At 43.0% G+C, this 23,998-nt stretch overlaps 1 protein-coding gene and 1 long non-coding RNA gene across 2 annotated transcripts; both read left to right on the plus strand.

Moving 5' to 3' along the window:
* Positions 1-16,669: 16,669 nt before the first annotated feature.
* On the plus strand, positions 16,670-17,745 carry LOC147456474 (uncharacterized). Its single transcript, XR_015188460.1, has 2 exons — positions 16,670-16,867; positions 17,145-17,745. It is a non-coding gene; the product is annotated as an uncharacterized LOC147456474 (long non-coding RNA).
* LOC147456475 (serine/threonine-protein kinase AFC1-like) lies at positions 17,481-20,543 on the plus strand. The gene is made up of 9 exons (XM_086514923.1): positions 17,481-17,644; positions 17,758-17,809; positions 17,896-18,010; positions 18,115-18,206; positions 18,315-18,462; positions 18,563-18,627; positions 18,722-18,819; positions 19,196-19,301; positions 19,393-20,543. The coding sequence occupies exons 1-9, from the start codon at positions 17,481-17,483 to the stop codon at positions 19,534-19,536; spliced, it is 984 nt and encodes a 327-aa protein (XP_086371049.1). The 3' UTR covers positions 19,537-20,543.
* Positions 20,544-23,998: the final 3,455 nt, after the last annotated feature.

Consider the following 23,998-nt stretch of genomic DNA (forward strand, 5'->3'; position numbering starts at 1 on the left):
TCACATTGCTAGCAAGCATAATCAAGTAGCTGATGCACTCTCAAGATGTCCGAGAGTGAATGCGGTTTCCATAGCAACTCACAATGATCTATCTTCTATGATAGATGAGTATGCTATCGATTCCGATTTTAAAGATGTGATGTCAGCCCTTGCACTAGGGAAGAAAGAGGAACCATTTACCTTACAAGATGGTTATCTTCTCTATGGTAATAGGCTATGTGTTACCAACTCACTACGTGAGCCACGGCTTGCCAATGTCAATAGTGTCGGATAGAGATCCTAGAATGACCAGCAATTTCTGGAAGGGTCTCTTTGAGAATTTAGGTACAAGGCTAAATTTCTCTTCGGCCTATCACCCGCAAACGTATGGTCAAAGTGAGATAGCTAACATAACAATTCTTGATCTACTCAAAGCTTATGTCACTGAAGTAGATCAAAGATCCCAATGGGAGAAGTACTTACCTTTAGTGGAGTATGCTTACAATAACACAGTACATACATCCACGGGAAAAGCACCTTTTGAGGTAATTGAGGGAAGATCAAAAAGTCCCCTACTACTAAAGGTACATGGGAAGATCTTCGCTGCAAATGAATATAGCAGCGACCTACAAGAATCTTTCCAAAAGATTAAAGATGCTATATCCATCTCACAGCAAAGGCAAAAGGCTGCTGCTAACAAGCACAGAAGAGCCCTGAACTTTAAAGAAAATGATTGGGTCTTGCTTAAATTTCCCAAGGCTCGATTAAGGCACACGACGGGCAAGAATCCTACGGGACACCAAAAATACTATGCTAAACTAGCAAAAAGGTACTATGGCCTCTTTCAGATTCGTAAGCCAATCAATGAGACGGCTTATCAGCTCAAGTTGCCCAACCACTGGCTCATACACAATGCTTTTCATGTGAGCCTGTTAAAGCCTTACCAAGGAGAGCCACCCCAAGAAACAACCATAGAAGACCCACCGGAGATTGAAGCCAGAGTCCATTCTCCGACACGAAGACAAGGTATTGAGAGGTGGTAAGATTATCCGACGGTATCTTATTAAGTTTAAGAATTATCCTTTTGAAGATGCTAGATGGATGCAAGGCATACAATTAAAGGATAACCTAAACCTTGTCAATGCTTACAATGATTCCCTAGAGTAAGCAAATGTAAATATGTTTTAAATGATCAATGTTTTTGTCTTATAAGAGTCTTTTTTTTCTTTATTGTGCACAAATGTTAAGAAGTATGCATGCTTAGGATCAAGTTTGCGGAGACGACGTCTCCCAAACACCAAGTAGAGCTTGTCACTCTACTATGGAAGATTGATAGGACGAATGTGCAGACATGCTTGCGGGCAGCTTCGGCTCTCAAGCACCAAATGGATTAGTCATCCATTGTGGAACGGTGTCGTAGGGTAAAATACAGATCCTATACCCGCTAAGAAAAGGACTAATGACTATGCTTTATCATCTCTACCTCATAGTCGAGGACGACTATGATTTCAAGAGAGAGGTAACGTCATAATAACTAATATCTAATTCTCCTAAATGATTTTCTCATGTTAAACTGATCATTTAATATGGGAAAGTACTAGGGGAGAAAAAGATAGATTATTAGTAAAGCTAGCAGACTGGTCACAGTAGGGGGCCCACAGTAGGGATCCAAAGGGGTACCATCTGCACAAGAGCAATGTGCAATGTGCAATGAATGGGCTCCAAAGACCTTAGGGTTCAACCCATTAAGACTTCCAAAAGGTTAAGTTCCAAAATTTCAAAGTGTAAAGTCCAATGGTCAATTGTAAATGGAATTGGATGCTTTGTGTGTGTGCAAAAGGCCAATAAGTTAGAGGACAAAAGCAAAAACGTTTTGGGAAGATGACAAAGCTTAATAAGGACTACACACACACACACTATACACTTAAGCTTACCCTTTCCACAAAGTAAAGGGGACACATGTCAGGCATGCAAAGAAATCCCCAATTCTTGCATGAATCCTATTGGATGGGCACAGAGGTGGACCAATGAGAAGTTAGCTAGTGTAAACTGAAATTTTATTTTTATAAATGCTCAAAAAATAACCAATAAGAAATAGTCTCCCTAAAAGACTATTGGACAGTCAAAAGGTCCAATGATAATTAAGTAGTTCCTAAAATTGCTTAATTCCTATTGGCCAAAGGACTAAAAGGTCCAATAGCAAAGCAGATAATTAAATTAATTATTTGGCATTTACAAAATGGAAAAAAGAATAGACACTTGTCACAAGGCTCTTGATTGGGTCTCTCAAAAGCTATTGGCCAAATTATTTACGGGCCAATAAGAAGCCAACAAGAGTAAAACTCATACTCAAATACTATTGGCTAAGCTTTTCAAGGGCCAATAGGAATGCAGCATGAGTAATTGGCAAGGGGGGTCAACCAAGAGGAGAGAGGGGGCTGTTTTGGAAGGGCATTATTCCACACACACTCACACAACTTATGTGTAGAGCAAGAAAATCATCTCCTTCTCCAAGCTTTAATGGAAAGCTCATCTTCTTCTCCAAGTTTGAGAATGGAGGCCTACACCAACAACTCTTGGATATGGAATGCAAATCCAGCCAAGAGCTAAGCTTCAATGCCATGCTTCTCTCCTCTATTATCTAATTACTAAGCTAAGTAAATCTATAAGAGTAATTAAGTGAGGAAATACTTCTTTCTCATAAGAATCCTCCATCTTCCTCTAGATCTACTCTCATACCCCGCTAGCTCTCACCATCTTCGAAGGTGTGTGAGGTCTTGGGTCTGAGACCAACGAGTAATTGATGTTATGTGTTATCACACATGTAAGTTTGGTGCATGAAGCTTCCATCTTCATAGCACCGACGAGTTTTTACCAAGGAACACAAAGAATTGTATTGTACAAAGTCTCTCTTAATGGGAGAAGTTATAATACAAATGCCTAATGGAGGGGGGACCGGTCCATGTAAATCCGGTCCTCAATAGTTGTCAATTGTTCTATTTCTCTCTCTCTTTCAAGTATTGTTATGCCAAACTAATTAGGTGTTATGCTAATGTTGTTATCTCCAACCAAGCCCTCTTGTATGCTCATTAGGAATTTGCTCTTAATGAAATGCTCACTATGTTAAGTTATTTTCAGCTATTTACAAGCTTTATAGACCAGTAATTGTTACAAACCAATTCTGTCCTCGTTGGTTTTTGGGTTTCACATACGAATCCCTCTGGTTGTTTCATGTAGACATCTTCATCTAGATCCCCGTGAAGAAATGTTGTGTTCACATCCATTTGGACAAGTTCCATGTCCTGGATAGCAACCAAGCCAAGCACGGTGCGAAGTGTAGTCATCTTGACTACTGGAGAGAAAATCTCATCAAAATCCACACCTTTTTGCTGCTTGAAACCCTTGGCAACTAGACGAGCCTTGTATCTAGGCTCGGGATCTTCCGCTGTCTACTTCTTTTTGTATACCCACTTGCAAGGTAAAGCATTTTTGCCTTTTGGTAATTCAACCAAATCCCATGTCTCATTAGCGACAATCGAATTGTATTCTAATTGCATAGCCTACTCCCACTTAACGCTATCCTCTATTTGTATAGCTTCTTTGTAGCAGGTTGGCTCTCCAATGTCAGTGACCAAAATGTGGTGTATACCCGGCTAAAATCGCTCGGGCGCACGTGATACTCTCTCAGAGCGTCTCAGTGCCTGACTGCTGGACTCTGCTCTCTCCGGAGCAATAGTAGTATCTTGCACTTGAGGAGTAGGTGCAACACTAGTGAACTGAGTTGGTTCGGAGGCTTCTTTGATGGGCTTCTTGTGCATTTTTGATTCATTGAAAATCACATGTGAGCTACGAATGACTTTGTTTGATTCTGGGTGCCAGAGACGATATCCCATCTCTCCGTTTGCACCATAGTCAATAAAGATGCATTTGTGTGATCTGGGATCTAACTTCCAACGAAGTTCTTTGGGCACATGTGCATATGCCTCACATCCAAATACACGTAAATGCTCATAGCTTGGCCTTTTGCCAGTCCATAATTCCTCTGGAATTTTGAAATTCAAAGGAGAACTAGGTGACCTGTTGATGGTGTGCACTGCTATCAGGACAGCTTCCCCCCAAAACTGTGGAGTAAGCTTCGCCATAGACATCATAGAGACAACTCGCTCTTGAATCGTACGATTCATTCTTTCAGCTATCCCATTTTGTGCAGGTGTGTATGGAGCAGTAAACTGCCGCCGAATGCCTCTTCTATTGCAAAAATCCTTGAAATCTGTGGAGACGTATTCTCCACCATTGTCCGTGCAAAAAGCTTTGAGCTTTGTTCCCGATTGGTTCTCAACCATGGCGAGGAATTTTTGGAATGTCGAAAAAACTTCTTCCTTACGCTTAAGGAGATACACCCACACCTTCTGGTAGAATCATCTATGAACGTGAGAAAGTAGTTCGCCCCCCCTAGAGTTTTATGTGGCATTGGACCACACAAATCACTGTGCACCAAGTCTAGAGGTACGCCTAGTTTCTTATTCAATGGCGAAGATGTTAATCTAGTCTATTTGCCATATAGACAATGCTCACACAATGGAAAGTCCGTGTAATCTAACACAGGTAAGTAGCCAAAACGTTGAAGTGTTTTCATTTCCTTTTGGCTAATATGCCCTAGCCGGCTATGCCACAACTCAGGAGATGGTAGCTCGGCAACATAGATAGAGTGTTCGTTGACACTCGAAACAAACAAAGAGTACAGGGATCCGTTTTTATTGCCTTTTATCATGATAAGGTTGTTCTTGCGGATCATCCAAGAACGATTACCAAAAACTGTAGTGTAGCCAAGATCATCCAATTGCCTTATAGAAAGAAAGCTTTTTGTAAGCTTGGGCACATGTCTGACATTCTGCAGCACAAAAGTAGTGCCATTATGCATCTGAAGTTTCACATCACCAATGCCAATAATGTCAAGCTCATAGGAATCACCAAGCTTGACTATTCCATGCATGGATGCATAAGAGGAAAACCACTCTCTATGTGGTGTGACATGAAAACTTGCACCAGAATCAAGGATCCAATTCTGTGCATAACCTTCATCCTATGCAACCAAAGCATCTGGAGTGAGATCTGAAGTGAAAATGAGAACATCTGAGGCATCTGCTATCACCTCGGCATGAATCTCTGTGGGCATAATGTGCATCACTGGAGGAGGAGCATCCTCTACTGCAGTGGTAGGTATGGGAGACTCAACAATATTGAGCTCCTCAATCTTTACTGTACTTTTGCCTTTGCCAAAATTATCTTTTTGCATGTTTTTGTGACCTCTTAGGAAACTGCGACAATCCTTTTTGTAATGACCCTTTTTGTGGCAATAGTAACACTCGACATTTCTGGCATTGCAGTCTCTACTTTGGTGCCTGTGCCTGCTAGGACTACGAGGATGTTGCTCTCTACTTTTGCTTTTGTGTTTGTTCCTGTCACGTCCTCTTGGCTTTGTTAAACTGCCAGCCATATATGCATCTCCATGACTAGAGTTATCGAGAGATTTACGACGAATCTCTTCAGTGAGCAACGCATCTGACAGCATTGAACTCTAAATTGCCATTTGGAGCTGAATTGCTAATGGCTGTGCAAAAGATATCCCATGAACTGGGTAGAGAGCATAACAAGAAGATAGACTTGAGTTCATCGTCAAACTCCTTAAAGCCCTGAGATGTTAGCTGACTGAACAAGGAGTTGAACTCATTTAAATGACTGAAAATTGTGCTACCTTCTTTCATGTTGAGCTTCATAAGCTTTTTCATGAGAAATACTTTGTTGGATGCACTTTTGCTCTCCCATGCTGAACATAAGCTATCCCATAGTTCCTTGGTTGTTTTCTTCCCTATGATAGTGAAGAAGACTGACTCGGCTAGATGTAGACGTATCGTAGCCATGGCTTTTGCATCCAAAAGCTCCCATTGAGCTTGTGTATAATCATCATTCTCTGCGCGCTCTTTCAACGGTTCTGAGAGGCCTTTGTTTATCAAAACATCTTTCATGCGCTCTTTCCACATGGTGAAGTTGTTGCCATCGAACTTCCGAATGAAATACTCCTCCTTTTCTGAAGAAGAAGCCATCGCTGATAAGAGGGTTTGAGAGGTACCAAACTATGGCGAGACGCTGTAGAAATTTGGGCAGAGTAACCTTTGTATCGGGAGTAAAATCTCAACCGAAATAGACTCAAAAGTGCCAACTATGGAAGTCACGACTCGCGGGAAGTAAATCCAGCAGAGTCTCCTTTGTATGAGGAGTCAAAACTCAACTCAAAATGCATATAAATGTGCCAATTGCACTAACTGGGCATCTGCTGCACAAAACAACTGCTATGTGAGTGCCAACTCGGCGTCAAAAGCATAAAAAACCGTCCAGATACATATCCTATGGCGAGGGTACCGTAAAGGGGAACTCCAGCTACCTATATCACCGAAAGTGTCTCAACATTCCAGCACACCCCAGCTCAAAGAAAACCTCACGCTATCGACCCTCCAAAAGGCTAATGCAGACACAAATGGACTAGCCACAGTCTCAGAAAGGGCTCTTCCGGTCCGAGTCTCAGAAACGACTGGAAAAAAAAACTGCCAAAATAGCCAAAAGATGGCTCCACATGTAGTACAATGGGCAGTGTTCGCAACTCAACGTACATGAGTAAACCCGCGCTCAAACAGGCGCCAAGAACTGATGCATGCAGTGAAAGTGATCCCTGCGGGGATATCTGCTCTCAAAAGAGCTCAGTAGCATTAGGTGTGCTCACAACAAAATGTATCTGTCTCAATGCATGTGTTCGCAGAGAATCTGCTGTCGAAATGACTGCCAAATCGCCTGTGAAAGCGCTGTGTCTAGTAACCTGGAGAATCTGTGAGTGAATGGGCTGAAAAACCCCACTGTAACCTGTAATCTGCGTGTCGATGTCGTTATGTGCTGATTTCTGCCGCCGCCGGGCAGAAATATGATAGTCGAATAGCCGCCAAAGGTGTCGTATCCGTAAACTGTGTCGTACAGGGCGATCGGTGCGCTCCGTGCTGATGTCGGGTGTCACTCCTCTATGATAGAGGTACCTCAGCCGCGCATGTCGCAAGCTCGATCGTCGATCGCGGGAACGCGCTCATCAGGGAAAAACGCCTTGTGTCTGGGTCGGATGTCGGAGATCCGCCGCAATGAGGAGTGTCGAGCCAGTGCGCATGAGTGGTGGCGATGTCGATGTCGCCTTTCGCTGCCCGGCAGAAATGGCTAGCCGAATAGTCGTAAAACGCTAATGCTCGAAGTCGATATCAAGCGGTCAATGCCGAGTCGGATTGGTATCGATCGCAGATCTCGCTCGATCTGTGAAGATTGCTCGCAAGCTTGTCGAACTCGGTTGCTTGTACTCTCTCGCAAGCACGGTGTCAAGCTCTCTCTCTGTCTCTCTCACTCTCTCTCAAGCTATTGTCTCCAAGCTGGCTGAAAAAAAGTTCTTCTTGTCGCTGTCAGCTATGTTTCAAGCGGGGTCAAGGAGTCCAGCGGGGGGGGGGGCTCGTGGACTTAACTACGAGTCGATTGGGGGGGGGGGGGGGGGGGGATGTTGAGGGCTCTCATGGGAGAGAGCCCTTGCACACAAGAGAGAGTCAATTGAATTTTTTGTTCTTAAAATAATTGACTATCGAAAAAAATTGTCGACTACCTGCTTCACTGACGCTACTAGCGCTGCCTTTGGGCACTGAGTGTGTGTGCGTGTGTGTGTGTGTGTGAACATCACCAGCGCCCTCCCCTTTGCTTCGATTGACTAGCGCTGTCTGCTTGGCCTCGTTTTGTAGCCGATTGTTGCCCAATGGAGCCACCACTGAGTGTGTGTGTGTGTGCAAGCTCTATCGGCTTTCGATTCAGGTCGACTGCTTCTGCTCCCCCCCAAGCTACTCAAGGCCTTCAATTCCCCCCATTGTAATGCTTTGTCTATGCTTTCAATCAAGTCTCTACTGCAATTGATGCCAACTTACTGTTGAGAACCTGTTGCCCGTAATTCCCAAGCTTGCAAGCCTGTGGGATCTTGCTACCGAGACACCGTGTGTGTGTGTGTGTCGACTTCTGCAACCCTACTGCTCAAAATTGCACCTGCTACATCGTTACCTATTACAAGCTTGAGTGTGTGTGAGAGCCATGCTGCTCGAGCTCGCTCTCTTGCCTCAAGCTTCAACGCTAATTGCCCGACTGTAACTGCTTTCAAGGCTTTGGTTTGTACCCGATCCTACTATTCCTACTCCTGCTGTGTCGATTATGCTGCTGACTTTCTCGCAAGCCTAATTGCAGATTCCGATACAAGCCTTCAAGGCTTCAATGCTTGCTAAGTTACTGTCTACCAAGCTGAAGCTCGTTGTTGCTCTCCTCTACCCGAATTCAGCTCCTAAAGCTTGCTCAATTTCATTCGAGCCTTTCAATTCATGCCCTTAGCCTGCTTGATTGTACTCGGCTGCATTCAAGTGCTCACCATCTCCAAGCTCTTGCTTGCTCAAACTTGAGCTACTGCCTTGAGTCCTGCTCCAAGCCTTGCCTTGCTTCCCGTTGTGTCGATTTCCTGTGCTCAAGCTCTGCAAAAAGCTTATGCCTTTGACTTGTACTGTATTTCCCGAGAGCTACAAACCTGCAAGCTTTCGATTTCAGTTGGTTGCCTCAATTGGCTCGATTTCCCCCATTTGAGCCCTCCTTTTGCTTCTCGGTTCTCTGGCTGTCCCAATGAGCTCACTACAAACTGCTGCTCCCACAGTCGATTGAGCTCGAGCTTACACACTGCATTGCCGGAAGGTTCCGACTATTTGCTCCCTTATCTCGATTGGGGTCGCTGCATGCGCGGTGAGCGGGGGCTCGGGGTCGGATGCCCTGAGCTCTGATACCAATTGTTGTGCGCATGTACGGAGTGTGTGCAAGAGAGGGGAAGGAGAGAATGGGGAAGGGAGGAGATGCACAGGCAGCCCCACTGTGTGGGTTAGTGGAGAAGAAAGAGAAGAGTCAACTCTTCCTCTTTTTCTCCCTATATTGATTAGGTGAAATCAAGTGTACAAGGGTGGTTTCCCACGGCCACCTGGCCTACACCCCAACAGCTTAACGTACCTAATCTAACTTAATATAACTTAACCTTACGTAGCTTAACTTAATCTAGCTTAACGTATAAGATAACCTAACCTAACCTAACTTAACAATGTAGCTTAACTTAACGTAACCTAACCTAATCTAACTTAACTTATAACCTAAACTTAACCTAAAACATAAACCCCATCAACTGCATAATTGAAAAACGACATAATTCAATAAAAAATTTCTTCAAACAAGATTTTTTCATAAACTTAAACAATTTTTTTTCATAATTTAAAATGAAATTTCACATAACAAATCCTAAATTCTTTTAAAGCATTCAAAGTTTAAAGCATGAAATTTTCTTTTCTTAATATACAAAGTAATTTAAATAAACTTAACTTGCATTTAAAGGTTTGAGCACTCACATTCACAATGAAAGTTGTAAAAATCTTGGAACCTGCAAAAACGCACACACAAACACAAAGTTAAACCCTAAACCCTAAATCTACAAGTAAACATGAAAACAATCTTACCTTAGTGTTATGCGCTAACCCACAAGCAAGATTAGCACCTCCAACAGCTTGTATCTCACAAGATCTGTGAGAGATGGGGAAGAGGAGAGCTTGAGAAAACGCGCAAGAACTAAGAGAAATGCACAGAGAAAGTCCGCGGTTTTGTTTTTTGAAGGTGTCGTAGGTACAGCCGTCGGAACAAGCATCGGTATGTGAATTCGCGTTGTCGTCGGAATAGACGCCGGAAGAAGCGTCAAAAATTTGAAAATCAATTTTAAAAAAAAACCTTAGCTCCCGACACCCGCTAGTGACACCGGTAATGTGGCGCCGGAATTCAAGTGACCTCTGGTAGTGTGTGAGCCTACTAAAGCTTACAAAGGAGAGCCATCTCAAGAACCAACTATTGAAGACCCGCCGAAGATTGAGGACCAAGAAGAGGTGTTGCAGCCCGAGTCCATTCTCCAACATGAAGACAAGGTATTAAGAGGCGGTAAGATTATCCGATGATATCTTATTAAATTTAAAAATTATCCTTTTGAAGATGCTAGATGGATGCAAGGCATACAATTAAAGGATGTGCGTGCTAGGATAAATGAAAATAAATCTACCGCAAAATGGCTTAATTATATGGAGGCATGTGATGCTCATCGAAAGTTGGTAGATAATTGGGGTGAATACCTTCAAAGTGTCATGTGGTGTAGTCCACAACCCATTGACATCTCACAACTAGAAGCTACAGTGAAGCCAAAGTTGTGTCATACTGTAAGGAGACGACAAAATCGAGAGCTAGCTCAACAACAAAAGGAAGAGGAAGAGAAATCATAGTCCACAGAACAACAAGACCCCACAGACTCACATCCTGCACCACCTGAGCATTTCAAAGCTTACACCACGGAGGAACGTAAGGTTGTGTATACAAAGGCCCAGAGAACACCTATCGATGGAAGCAATGGAGTCTATGATGGTCTAGCGATAGTTAAGGAAATAGAGTTAGCAGACCCAGGTAAGGAGTCCAAACCTGTTTTCATTGCCCAGGATCCGATAGAGACTGAGGAATATGTACTTAAGGAGCTTCTCAAGGAATTCAAGGATATATTTTCTTGGACATATCATGATATGAAGGGTGTTCCACCTTCTGTGGTGCAACACACAATTCCCATGAATAGCATGACTAAATCAGTCCAGCAATGACCCTACCCAATGAATCCTAAGTATGCAAAGATTGTTCAAGAAGATATCAAACTTGTCAAATGCGGATTCATATACCCTACTGAGTACTCAAAATGGGTGTCTCCAATAGTTACTATGCCAAAAAAGAATAGAAAACTCAGAGTGTGCATGGATCTCAAGAAGGTCAATGCCGCCACTAGGAGGGATCATTACCCCTTGATATATTCAAAACATGTGCTTGAAAAAGTTGCAGGAAAAGAAGCTTATAGCTTTTTAGATGGGTACTCTAGCTACAATCAAATCACAATTGCACTAAAGGAACAAGCTAAAATTGCTTTTATAACTGAATTTATAGTGTTCGCATTTCGTGTTATGGATTTTGGCCTAACCAATGCCCCTGCTACCTTCCAAAGATTAATAATAAACACTGCTTTTAGAGAATATTTGAGGGAGTTTTGCGAATCTTTCTTAGATGACCTTTGTGTTTATTCTTCTTGGAAAGAACATCTATCATGTTTATGGAAAGTGTTTGAAAAGTGCAGATTATATTGCATCTCATTAAACCCTTTCAAATGTCAATTTTGGGTTAAACATGGAGTCATTTTAGGGCATATAGTGTCCAAAAACAGGATTTCCATAGATGAGAGCAAAATTAAAACCATTCCAATGGTACTCATTTTATAAATGGAGTGATTACACCTCCCCAATCTCGGAAAAATAAAAATTCTTTTGAAACATCTTAAGTGCGTAAGTGAAGGGTGAGTTTAGGAAATGAAAAGACATACGAAGGTGAAAAGTCAAAAGACCTTTTGTGTCCATATAAAGAGGTGGTCGCCTTTCCATTGGTCCACTTGTGTTTCTCTTCTTTTTCATTTTTCCTTTAGCATTTTTTTCTCTTTAAATTGTCCTTGCTCTCTCTCTCTCTCTCTCTCTCTCTCTCTCTCTCTCTCTCAATGTTGTATCTGTCCTTCTCACGTCCAACCGATACTGTTGCAAATCTACGTGCTTCATCATTTCATTCGTTGTTGCATGCTATAGACTAACACATATTTTAAATTTTTTGAGGTAATCTTTGAATTAGGAATACCATTTAATTTTTTTGAAGCCATTAGGAATGCCTTTTAATTTTTTGATAAAGGAGTGATAAAGGAACTCACTACAAACTTCATGATAGCCCACCATAAGTATACACCTTATTATCCACAAGCAAATGGCCAAGCTGAGAGCACTAACAAGACTTTAATTTCTATCTTGACCAAAACAGTGGAAGCTCATCGCACAGATTTGGAATTGAAGATGACGTTAGATCTATGGGCTTATCGTACTACTTACAAAGTGGCTATTAATTGTACATCATTCAAAATGCTATATGGCTAAGAAGCAGTTATGCCATGGGAGTTTGTAATTCCTAGTATGTCGGTAGCTTCACAAGAAGGTTAGGATGGTAACCCTTAAGTTGAGCGCTTGTATATCCTTGAGAGGTTAGATGGAGAAAGACAATTGGATATGCAAAATGCAGTTGTGGAGAAAGAAAATGGGTTGACCGTCATTTAAAGAACAAGGATATTAAGGTTGGGGATAAAGTCCTTATATATGGAGTGCATAGCAAGAAGAAAAAGTTGAAATATGTGGGAAAAGGACCATATAGTACTAGTATGCCAAATCACCCCACAAGGTACCATTCATGTGAAAACTCTTGATGGAGTTGAAACCATTGGATTCCTCAATGGGAGTAAATTTAAAAGATACTATGATCCTTTAAGCCAAGAGGAGCTACGTGCCATCCATAAAAAAAAGGCAGCCAAGGCACAAGTAGAATTGAGAAAGATACAAGCTCAAGCTGAGGCTAAGGAGCGACAGCAACGTATTAGACACCAACGAGAGGCCAACCTTGGACTCACACATGCATTTCAAGTTGAAACATAGGATGATTGGTTGGACTCTGACACACCTCAACGATACCGTGTTGAGTTAAATAGCACCTATGGAAAAGTGTTATATAACGCCTTATTGGACACGGGTGCTAAATATAATATGCTATCATATGGAGTGTGGTGTCAGTTAGGACATCCATCTCTATATGAGCTCAAACATAGAAAAAACTAATGAAGCTTCTTGCTCTTCATGTAGTTCATATACGAAAATACAAGCTTCGACACAACCTCCACCTACCATTGTAAATATCCATACAAACAAGAAAGACTTTACACCTTCCATTGTAAATTCATCACCTAAAACAACATTTCAAGTAAAATCATGGGAGAGTACCTTACCACCCTTGCAAATAGATGAAACGCCTAAGGCGGTGAAAAACTATTGGTCAAAGTCCTCACTCATTACAACTTGGAACAATTGGTTTCAGAAGGTGACGGCATCGTTCCAAAAGGTATGATCTACCCAATGAAGGGGGGAGTATTTGCTGACATCCACCATTCACTTGCTCCCCTCTTAACCTTCCTCCCTGACCTCTCAATCTCCCAATCTTAGGGAATGTATATATATAGCCCTATACTCAAGAAAACAAAAATAAAAAAGTAAAAGAACAAGAGACACCAAACAAAAAGCTGGAAACCTATAAATTCTAGTACATGACCCAAAAATCATAATAACACATTATGCACAAGAACATGACCTTTTGACATTACCCTTATAATATTTGCACACTAACCAAAATCTATCTGTGTGTACAGAAATGGCTAGTACTCTAGAGTCATCCACTCCTACCTTGGGTATCAGGTACCCTCTTTACTTTTCACAAGTGTTTCACATAGTCTATCCGGTGCTTGCCTATGAATGGGATTTGGTAGATACGCTAGCGTGTGAGAAGAAGTTCGAGGAATTAGAATGGTTGATACGTCTCTTGACCAGGGCTAATCCCTACTTAGTAGAGAACATCTCTCCAATTGCACAAGCTTACCTTTTTTACCAAGATGACTATACATCCCTAGTGACATTCTTAGTGAACGTATGTGCATCTAATGATGATGACGATTTACATGATTACACGAATGACACGTATGGTCTCATGGATGATGACTTCATTTTTCTTGACAATGACGAGGATAGGGGTTTAGACTTAGGGCTACCCGCCCATCTTTATAATATCTCGTTTCCTTGACTCTCTAGGGGGGTGCAAATAATTAGGTCAGGGTTCTTTATGTTGTTTTGATTGTATTTAATGAAGGTTGGTGTCTCTTTCCATTGATGTGCCTCCTAGAGGTATTCCTTGTGTTTTCTAGTGTGTGTACATGAACGCGTTGCAGTAGTTGGGATTTTGAAATTCATGCAATCTTTGTCTAATTCACTCTTCCACTAGAGAGCGATCCTCAACACGAACATGTGTTTCTTGTCCATTATCATTGCCTCTTGTTTTTTAGCATCCATGATTGTGATTGGTAGCACAATATTCAGCACATTTTCTTGGTATTAAACATTAGATTCAATGTAGTTTTATGCCTTAGTCCATTGTCTAGATTTATGAATCAAGTAGTCTAACTAAGCTAATTTGACCAAGATAGACATTAGAGATCTTCTTTTAATACCATGGGAAATGCCTTCCTAATTGTTAATGGTTACTTAGGTTCTTAATCAGATACTATGAAGCATTGTATGTAATGTACTAGTGTTTTCTAGTGGGCTTAATCCCTCTTGACCTTTAGCTTAAGTATTATAAAGAGAGTTTACTATTGTGATGAACTTGGGGAGAGTAACAGTGTCAATATGACCCCCCAAAGTTACAAAATTGAAATGTTGTGAAAAACAAACAAACAAAAACACAAAAGTGCCAAGGATTAAAATCTTAATTTGGTACTTCGCTCACATGTATTGCCGATGATACTAGAGCCCTAGAGGTTCCCAACGTGGGTGCTTTTTCTTAAAAAGCAAAAAGCCAAAGGCATACAAAATAAGCACACACCTCAAAAATTGAATCAATGTGAAAAAAACTTTGGGGGGTCAAACACAGGGAGTAATTCATGAGATGATTTCATATGCAATTTCTTTGTTAGCTTAACTAAAAGGTCTTCTAGGTATAGCCTCTAGTCAGCCCTCGATATGAAATACTTTGCTCTCGCGATTAAACAACGTTATTGACCAGAGACGCATTATCACTTATTTGAGTCATGAATTGGGCTTGTTGGTCCTATAGGTGTGCAGGTGATCGCCGATGAGAGGCGCACCACTTATCCCATTTTTACATGATTTTTGCAATGCCGGTCACTATGGGTGTCCATGTACGAATGGGTCAAATTCATATAAAAGGTCCATATTGACCTAAAATCCTCATTCTTTGAGGTGCATGCTAAAGAAGTGCTCTTGCTCTACCTCTACCTTCTTCTCCATCGTGTGCTCACGAATGTGTGTGTGTGTGTGTGTGTGTGTATGCTTGAGAGAGAGAGAGAGAGAGAGAGAGAGAGAGAGAGAGAGAGAGAGAGAGAGAGTGATCGAGCACTGCGGTGGCATTGGCGACGGCGGTAGGCGGTTGAGTGCGACGGCTCCTTCTTCTTCACGACACAGGATCCTTCACGATGGAAAGCATTGAGCGGTGAGTGACACACCATTGCCCCTTTGACCTTGCTAGGATAGTCTAGTTGTGTGCTTGCAGCCATTCGTGGCTCGCACACAGTGTTTGGCAAGTTCCCAACCTCCGACATGTGCGGTAAAAGTGCACAACTAAGCTCAACAATTCACATTGGTGAAGGAAAGCTCGAGCATGAGGACGACATACAAGTTGGAACAATCAATGGCAATGACTATTAGTGGAACGGTCCTCATGATGATATGCGGGTCACCTAGTTATAGTCGGGTAGTTTATTTTTGAATAAATTGTAGCATGTAGATGTGTAGAGAGAAAGAGAGAGAGCAAATAAAGTAATGGAAAAGAAGAGACCCTTATCGCTATAAGAACAATCTCAAGAGAGCTCTAAGGTGTATTCTACGTCTACAAGCTTTGCATCATCTCATTAGTACATTCCACATTGGCCACATATGAGATAACTGCTTTACACATCTATAGGTAGGTGCATAAGGTTGTTTGAACAAGTGCATTTGGCCATGGCCTAGTGTTGCATATATGCAAGAAAAGTTTGACTAAGTGTTCAAGGAAAATGTCTATCCTAACTAAACAAGGTTATTTATAGTGAAATTTTTAAAAAGATAAATCTTAAAAAGTAAGCATTCGTTTTGTCTTTTGAGACCATGCTATTCAAGTATTGAATGGAAATTTTTGTTTCTCTCTCATTTTTCCAAGTGTCATGACGGATAATGCAATGTCAGAGCTTTGGTCATCTTCGCTCAAAATTATACGTTGCTTACTTTTTTTCTCTCGGGTAATGGAAATCCTCATCCGACGCGTCGATCCCACGGCTTGAGCTTCATTCAAGACCCCATGGTCTTTAGTGCTGAGGGTCTGATTGTGCAACCAATTTACCCATATGATGATGCACATTGATTTTGAATTTCGCGCCGTACTCGTCTGTCGCATCGATCCCACCGCTCGGGTTTCATTCAAGACCCCGTGGTCTTTAATGCTAAGGGCCGATCGTGCAACCAATCTACACATATAATAAACATAAGGAAAAATTACCAAAATACCCCTCTAATTTGTGAAAATTCTCAAAATACCCTCATTTGTCACAAATTACCTCTCAAAAAAAGGCAATTATGTCTCATGTCCAAAGCCTACATAACCGTCTCAAATTTTAGTTTTAGTATCTTGTATTGATAGACAATCAATCTTCTTATGAAAAGGATCAAATTTTTTAATCTGTGGAGAAATTCTCTCTCACAATTTTGGAAAATTTGAACGGCATTTTGGGGAATTCATGACAAAATATGGGGGGTATTATGGGAATCTTTTAAATTTGAGGGGTATTTTGGGAATTAGTAGAGGGGTATTTTGGTAATTTTCCCTATATATAGGCGAACCAAAAAGTCGGTTAGGGCTCGCTCTCTCTCACCCCTCTTTCGTCCTTACTTCCTGCGCTGTTTCCATGGCTGTCGATCTGGTGTCCGTTCCCTTCTCTTCCGAAGCAGGCCCTCGTTCGAAGCGGCGGCGTCTTGGCTGGGATGTTCCCGATCCCTCGCTTCTTTCCGATGCGGCCCTCCTCCAACTCCATCTGGCGTCCCAGTTGCTTCAGGTATCATTGCTGGATCTTTTGCTTTGCGAAATTGCGACACTAGAGCTTTGCGTTTTTCCTCTGCGTTCTTTTGGATTTGTCACGTACGGTCTTGCCTGCTGGAGGATTAGGACTTGTGTGCTTTTATGCTTTGGATTGTGGGTGATGCGGTCTTTTTAATCTTCTTGGATGTCTTGGCGTCTGCTTGTTCTTGCGTCTGATCAAGCCATTGTGAAGGGCGGTTTCTTGGCGCTTTTGTTGATCACTGTCTATTTTTATGTTGCTTCATTGCCTTTAGGTTTATCCCTCGCTTGTATCTGCTCAAGACAAGCAGGCGGCTGTCCCCTCTACTGTCCCTGGTGACAGTTTTGGTGTTGACTCTAAGATGGTTTGCAAGGCTGATGCCGAAGGAGTTTAAAAAGGGTCTGGCGATCAATGTCTTGCAGTGACTTCGTCGTCTCCTCCCTGGCACAAAGATGATCAGGATGGACACTTCAATTTCAATGTTGGGGAAAGCTTGACTCCAAGATGTATAATGTTGCATCGAGCAATTTAAGAGCCATGCTCCTCTCTGAGTACTTGCAACAAACACTTAAAATAGCGTTGATCATGTGCAGACAATATTTTACAGAAAATGGGTGAAGGCACGTTTGGGCGGGTGTTGGAATGCTGGGATCAAGAAGCTGAAGAAGTTGTTGCCATTAAAATTGTGCGCAGTGACGAGAAATACAGGGAAGCTGCCATGATTGAAATTGATGTTTTGCACACACTTACTGAAAATGACAGATCGGGCTCTAGGTTGGTCTCTCTTTCGTTCTCTAGCCTGAGAAGATTTTAGGAACTTGCATTGTTGGGACTATTTGAGAGGTGAAACTTTTTGGTGCTTTAATTGGGTCTCTTTTTATCTACAGAGGTTGTGTCCAGATCAGGAGGTGGTTTGATTACAGAAACCATATTTGCATAGTGAGTAAGAGGGATAGTTATCTGTGGCTAGTTAATGGAATCTGAGCTGTTCTTTCATCCTGAGCTTCATATGCATTTTTTGCCAGGTATTTGAGAGGCTTGGTCCAAGCTTGTATGACTTATTGCGGGATAATGACTACCGCCCATTTTCTATTGATATAGTCCGGGACTTTGGACGACAGCTTTTGGAATCAGTAGCATGTGTGTCTCTGCTTATGTAAAATGACTCTTGAATAGCTGCTAACTGCATACTTTTCAGGGATTTAATTTTTTGCTAGCTCACCAGCAATGTTTTGACCATGCAGACATGCACAGTTTGAACCTTATTCACACAGATCTAAAACCCGAGAATGTTCTTCTGGTCTCTCCCGATTATGTGAAAGTTGTTGACTGGAAGGTACTTTGATCAATGGGTGCCCAGAATGACATGCATACCTCGAAACAAAGTTGATAAGCTAACATGCTCTTTGCTTGCCTTTGTTCTTGCTGTTTTGGGTGCTTACAGAACACCTCAAAGCATTCACTTCAAACGAGACGGGTGCCCAAGTCAAATATGATAAAGCTTATTGACTTTGGCAGCACCACTTATGACAGGGAATGTAGTTTGTCAATTGTGTCTACCAGGCACTATCGTGCTCCTGAGGTTATTTTGGGTTAGTAATAGTAATCTCTTCTTGTTTGTCTGCCCTGAGGAACTTTCAACCCCACGCTGCGTGCTTAATTGTTGTTCACACGAAAATTCATGTATCTCAGGGTCTGGGTGGAGCTTTCCATGTGATATTTGGAGCGTGGCCTGTATCATTGTTGAGCTTTGCTCGGTATTGCTTAACTTGATTTTGTCAATGGCCTTGAAATTTCGGGATTTGAATGGTAGTTCTAGTGCAATGCTTAACTATCAGTACCCTGCTGTAGGGTGAAGTCTTGTTTCAGACACATGAAAATCTAGAGCATTTGGCCATGATGGAACGCGTTTTTGGGCCAATCCCCTCTTATTTGGTTAGAAGGTCGAAGTAAGTATGATACTATAAAGGTGGTGGCCCTGTAAGTGAATGGGCTTTTGTCATGTCTTTTACCTGTTCTTGCTACTTTTGCACAATGACATTGCAATTTGTGAGAAGTGAAACATAGCACTGCGGTCTATTTGAGTTTTTTGGGGGGACGAGAAGTAAAATTCTTAAAGCAAAAGGTTGTTGAACATGACGATTTGTTTTTGTTATGGAATTCGTTGCGTCTGCCTCTTATTTGCTGCTCACTGTATGTTTTTTTTTCTTTATTCATGATTTTTCAACATTTGAGTTTTTTCATGTATGGGTCATTAGTAGAGCAGCTCTTTTTATGGGTAATTCTTTTTCAATGTGTTAAAAGACTGTGTTGTAAATTGAATAGGGGAAAAGCTTACAAGTATTTCAGGCATGAGAGGACATTGAATTGGCCTGATCGGCACACAACAAGGGAGAGTATTCGAGCTGTGGAACGCCTTTCTGAACTCAGGGTGAGTGCTGTGCAAATGCTTCGCCTGTTGGCTGCTTTCTCTGTGATGCAGCCGAGTTTCTGTTGTAACCATCACTGTCTTGCATTCCCAGGACTTGTTGGGGAAGCACCTTGAAAAAGTTCCAAGCGCACTACTGAGTCTGTTGGAGCGTATGTTTTGCTATGATCCATTGAACAGGCTCACTGCCAGAGAGGCCTTGCAGCATCCTTTTTTCCAAGAGTTTTCACGGCACTAACGTGAGATTTACGTGTTTGGATGGCTCCTCTTGGAGTTACAATGTGAATGTGAACACAGGGAAGGGCTGGCAGTGGTGCCATGAGAAATGAACATTTTTCAACATAGGATGTCTGGGCCTCAGCCGAATTGTATTCACTATGGTGGTGCTGGCAATTATGATCACACCTGGAAGGTGAGGTAGCCTGCACTGTGAAGGGAGAGGTTTCAGAGATAGGAACACATTATATGCATCCCTGCTGAAGCGAACTCATTAATTGCATCCCTGCTGAAGCAGTCACCTTGTGCTGATCTGGGTAGGATCTTGAAAAGCAGGTTGCTGGCCATGATGTTCATAAAGGCAGTTTACAGCGGCCAAGTTGTACGTCTTGCCTGGAGGCCAGGTGTAAAAAAAACAACTGCGGAGATATTGGCAGCTAAAGAGCTGAACAGGCCCAAGCCGCTTGAAGTAGGTGTACGGATCCGAGTTTTGACTCGCAGCGTGTATGAATGAAGCTCGCCTGTCCATCCAAAAAAGGGGTGGGTCAGTGTGTAAACGCTTCCGGTTTGGTCGATAGCAGTGAATGATGAGATGGTTTGGTGCTTCAGGAAGCTGCTCAAGTTGTACGTCTTGCATGGAGGCCAGATGTAAGAAAAACAACTGCGGAGATATTGGCAGCTGAAGAGCTGAACAGGGCAGTTCTTGTGCCCAAGCCTCTTTGAAGTAGGTGTACTGATCCGAGTTCTGACTTGGTAGCTCCATCCGAAAAGGGGTGGACCAGTGTGTAAACGCTTTCGGTTTGGTCGGTAGCAATGATGATGAGATGGTTTCAAATTTGGTGCTTCAGGAAGCTGCCTTTCCTTGCCCTTTGTACTTCATCAAACTGTAATTTGATGTGTAACCCTATTGTAGCAGAAAATGCCCGCCCTGGAATAGGCCAGCAGTCAGAATGCTGTGATATGTGTATATGTTGTAAAACGGCTACTTGTATAGCTTCAAGAAGGAAATCACGTTCATCTTTGCCTGAAGTCTTAACGTTTCTGGTTCTAATCATCAGCTGATAGTTCGTATATTTCATCGAACATTCTTATTTCACGTGTCAATCTTCGAACATTCTTATTTCATGCGTATATCTAGTGCTTTATAAGCTTCGGAACTAAAATTGGAGTTAAGTTATAATAGAGCAGGGAACTAAATGCTTCTATATCAAAGATATTGATGCCGATGAGGTTTGTATGCCATGCTACATGGGGAGTGTGCCAGATGATTCGAAAAATGTGTAGTTTTTGAATTAGTAGATATTGCTGAAACTTGCTTTTTTAGTTTGGCCAATTCGAGTGCAATGCTCTATTAAGCATATTGCCAGCGTTCATAATTCCATTCTGAGCCAAGGTTTTTTGGGTTAAAAAAATGTCCAATTTTTGTCTTTGTAATCTCTTGGTTAACGACTCTTGGCAATATATTCATCAATTTGGTCCAACTCCATACAAATTTTGGTTGCGGTGCTTAGTTTAAACTTACATACTCGCTCCTACTGGCTCGTGCCTTATTTTATTCCTTACTTTGCAAGATTCTTTCGTTCCTCGAACATGAGGCTTCCCTTCCACCTACGGAAACCTCAAAACTGGAACGCAGAGTTTTAACCCCAGCATTTGGGTTTTACGACTCACGTAAAGTCTTCGTAACCAACCCAACTTGCGTGCAGTGCTGCGATCACAATGCAGTCCATCTAATAAGGGGGGGGGAACCCCGTCTGCCCTCTAAAGACGTTCGCCTTTGCACGAACAGGAGGTGAGGGTGGCGTTCACAGGCAAAGAGGCTCCTCCTTCGTAGCCCGTTCTGCGATACCCCTTCCTTTCCTTCCTGTTGGCCAGATGGGATCTTTCCCGATTCTCTCTAATAAAACAATAAAAGAGATTGGGTCCCCCCTACTACTGGCCCTCTAGTAGATATGCCACGAATAGCCCAGGTCCATGTCAGCAGTTCCTTGTTTGCAAAGCTCATCGACGCTTACTGCCTACGTGTCCCTTCCCTTGCTAGTGGGTTTGGCTTCTCTCGCTTCTGCTTGCGCTCTCTCCTCTTTGCCCACGCCTCCCTTGTTGTCAATTGGCTACGCAGGTAGTGTAGAGAGAGAGAGAGAGAGAGAGAGAGAGAGAGAGAAATGAAATGAAATGAAATGTTATATTAACGTCTTCAAAAGGCCAAAGTGACCTATGAGACCTAAAAGTTACAATGTGGTGGATTTGATACAAAGTCAGAGTAACAAAAGTAACAAAATGAAATGAAAATGACTCACGATATGACAAAATGACTAGTATGGAATCCTAAACTCCAAGGTGTGAACTAATCAGCTAGCTGGGATAGCTAAAATCACAAGAGATCCAACATCGGTCATTGGCGGATCTCATCAATCTCCTCCATGGTCAGTAGTCTGACCGGGTGTCGTGCATGTCGGGCCAAAGTGATCCGAATCCTTTGATGCAGCCTCCGTCGGTGCTGTGTAGTCCTCTGTGGTCGTGGGCGTCTGGATCTCTCCAGCTCGGTCGCCCGGTCGATCAGTGTGCCTCTTGCGTGAGGCGGCGAGCTCTGTTGTGGTAGTAACTCCTCCGGGTGTCCAGTGTCTGCTCTAAAGAAGTCTGTGATCTGTCTCTGATGCTGGCTAGCCTCTCCTCTCATCAGGCTCTCTCCGTGTTTGCGCAGCTCGAGCAAAAACAAACCCAAGCATCTCTGATCCTCGTACCGCATGACTCTGGAGAGTGGTCCAAAGCCCTCTCTAAACAAGCAGTGGAAGCGGCCTCGTATCTCGTAGTAGACGGGGCAGTGGCACGTGTAGTGCAACTCTGTCTCAGGTTCTATGTCACATAGGGGGCATGTCTTGGCCTCTGCTGGTACTTCGCTGTATCTCCTAGTCTCGATCCGCAGCTGGTGTGAAGATGTGCGTATTTGGCCAATAGCACATCGTACCCCATGAGACAAGTGTGTGTCCATGTACCTGGGCCTCGTCACAAAACCGTCCTCCGTAATTTGGAGAAGATGCTCTCTGTAGAAAGCCATCTTCGTGCCCAACTCCTGTGCTGGCTGTATCCATGTCCTCCTCGTGTCTAGCTGAGTCAGGTCCTGGCGGATGAGCCTGGTGATCTCGGACTGTGTAAGAGTCAGAGAGGGTGCATCCAGTGAGTACTGGAAAGGAGGCAATCTGTCTATGCTGAACCCATGTGCCTGAAACCATGATGTCATCTCCCCATACCAGCATGCTGTATCTCCCTGCATGGCTAATTGTCGAGAGGACTCAAGTGCAAGGCAGGCATATCTGTCTCTGGGAAGTTCCCACACGCGGTGTATGAAGGAGACAGATTTGCTGAGCGCCTCAACCACTAGTGGGGGGGCAGCTAGCTCTGCTCGGACAATGGCACGTGGTATTGAAGCCTTGGCTCTAATGAGCCGCGAGATCATAGAGACCAGAGGCTTCTCCATGTCCCCCCATCCATCAGTGCGGCTTGTCCTCCCGTGATGATCCAATGAAGGTCCCCAAATCTCAGCTCCATAAAGCAATGCAGAAGCCACCAAAGTGTCAAAGAGCTAGAGCTTCGTCCGAGGCTCCTGAAACTGAACCTGTGAACACATCCTTTCCAATCTACCCAGTGCTGCCTGGGCTCTGGTCAATCTAGTCTCTGATGCCCTCCTCAGTGAAAATGCTGGCCCACTAAAAACCACTCCAAGGTGTGTGTGTGTGTGTGTGTGTGTGTGAGAGAGAGAGAGAGAGAGAGAGAGAGAGAGAGAGAGAGAGAGAGAGAGAGAGCGAGCTTTCTGCACACCCACCTGCGTACTTCTCCCTTTGCCCCTCCTCCCCCCCTTCTCCTTGCCTCAACCCTCTCGTGCATATATTGTTCCTGGCATATACTACTGGTTTCCAGGCGGTTAGCCGCTCACCGGAGCCAAGTGGCATGGCCCCCACATGGATCCTGTCTGGATGTCGCGAACGTCGCCAGCGTGCAGGTTCTAGTTGCCCACCATCTTAATTCTCGAACTCTCTAACCATTTTCTTGCTATGTTCTTTGCTTTCTTGTTGGGATACATTCAATACACTCCGCACCAGGTCGTAAACTCAAGTCCAGTGATGTTACTAGTGCATTGGCTCTTTGCTTTCTTGTTCGGATACATTCAATACACTCCGCATCAGGTCGTAAACTCAAGTCCAGTGATGTTACTAGTGCATTGTTCACTGAGGAGATTATATGTAATTGGAGCCACGATTGTTCATAGGATTGTAAGGATTGCCATAATCGTAGCAAGAGTCAAGGTTGTGACTTGAGAAATGTAAAGAGGAGTGCAAAGATAGAGGAGATCAATGTCGTTGAATCTTTATCTCAAGAAGTTGTTCCAGACGTGCATTAGCCATCAAATGTGCTTGTTTTCACTTTTGATTTTGAGCGTCATTGGCTCTTGATGTGTTATGCGCAAAATTGGATCATTGATTCACGTG

The sequence above is a fragment of the Adiantum capillus-veneris genome, chromosome 6 (genome assembly GCF_014529385.1).
Source record: "Adiantum capillus-veneris isolate H3 chromosome 6, ASM1452938v2, whole genome shotgun sequence".
Classification (NCBI taxonomy): Eukaryota; Viridiplantae; Streptophyta; class Polypodiopsida; order Polypodiales; family Pteridaceae; genus Adiantum; species Adiantum capillus-veneris.

Coding starts and splice junctions, on each gene's coding strand:
- LOC147456475 (XM_086514923.1), top strand. CDS start 17,481: ATGGGTGAAGGCACGTTTGGGCGGGTGTTGGAATGCTGGGATCAAGAA. Junction 17,645..17,757: donor AATGACAGATCGGGCTCTAG/GTTGGTCTCTCT, acceptor TTTTATCTACAG/AGGTTGTGTCCAGATCAGGA. Junction 18,463..18,562: donor TGCTCCTGAGGTTATTTTGG/GTTAGTAATAGT, acceptor CATGTATCTCAG/GGTCTGGGTGGAGCTTTCCA.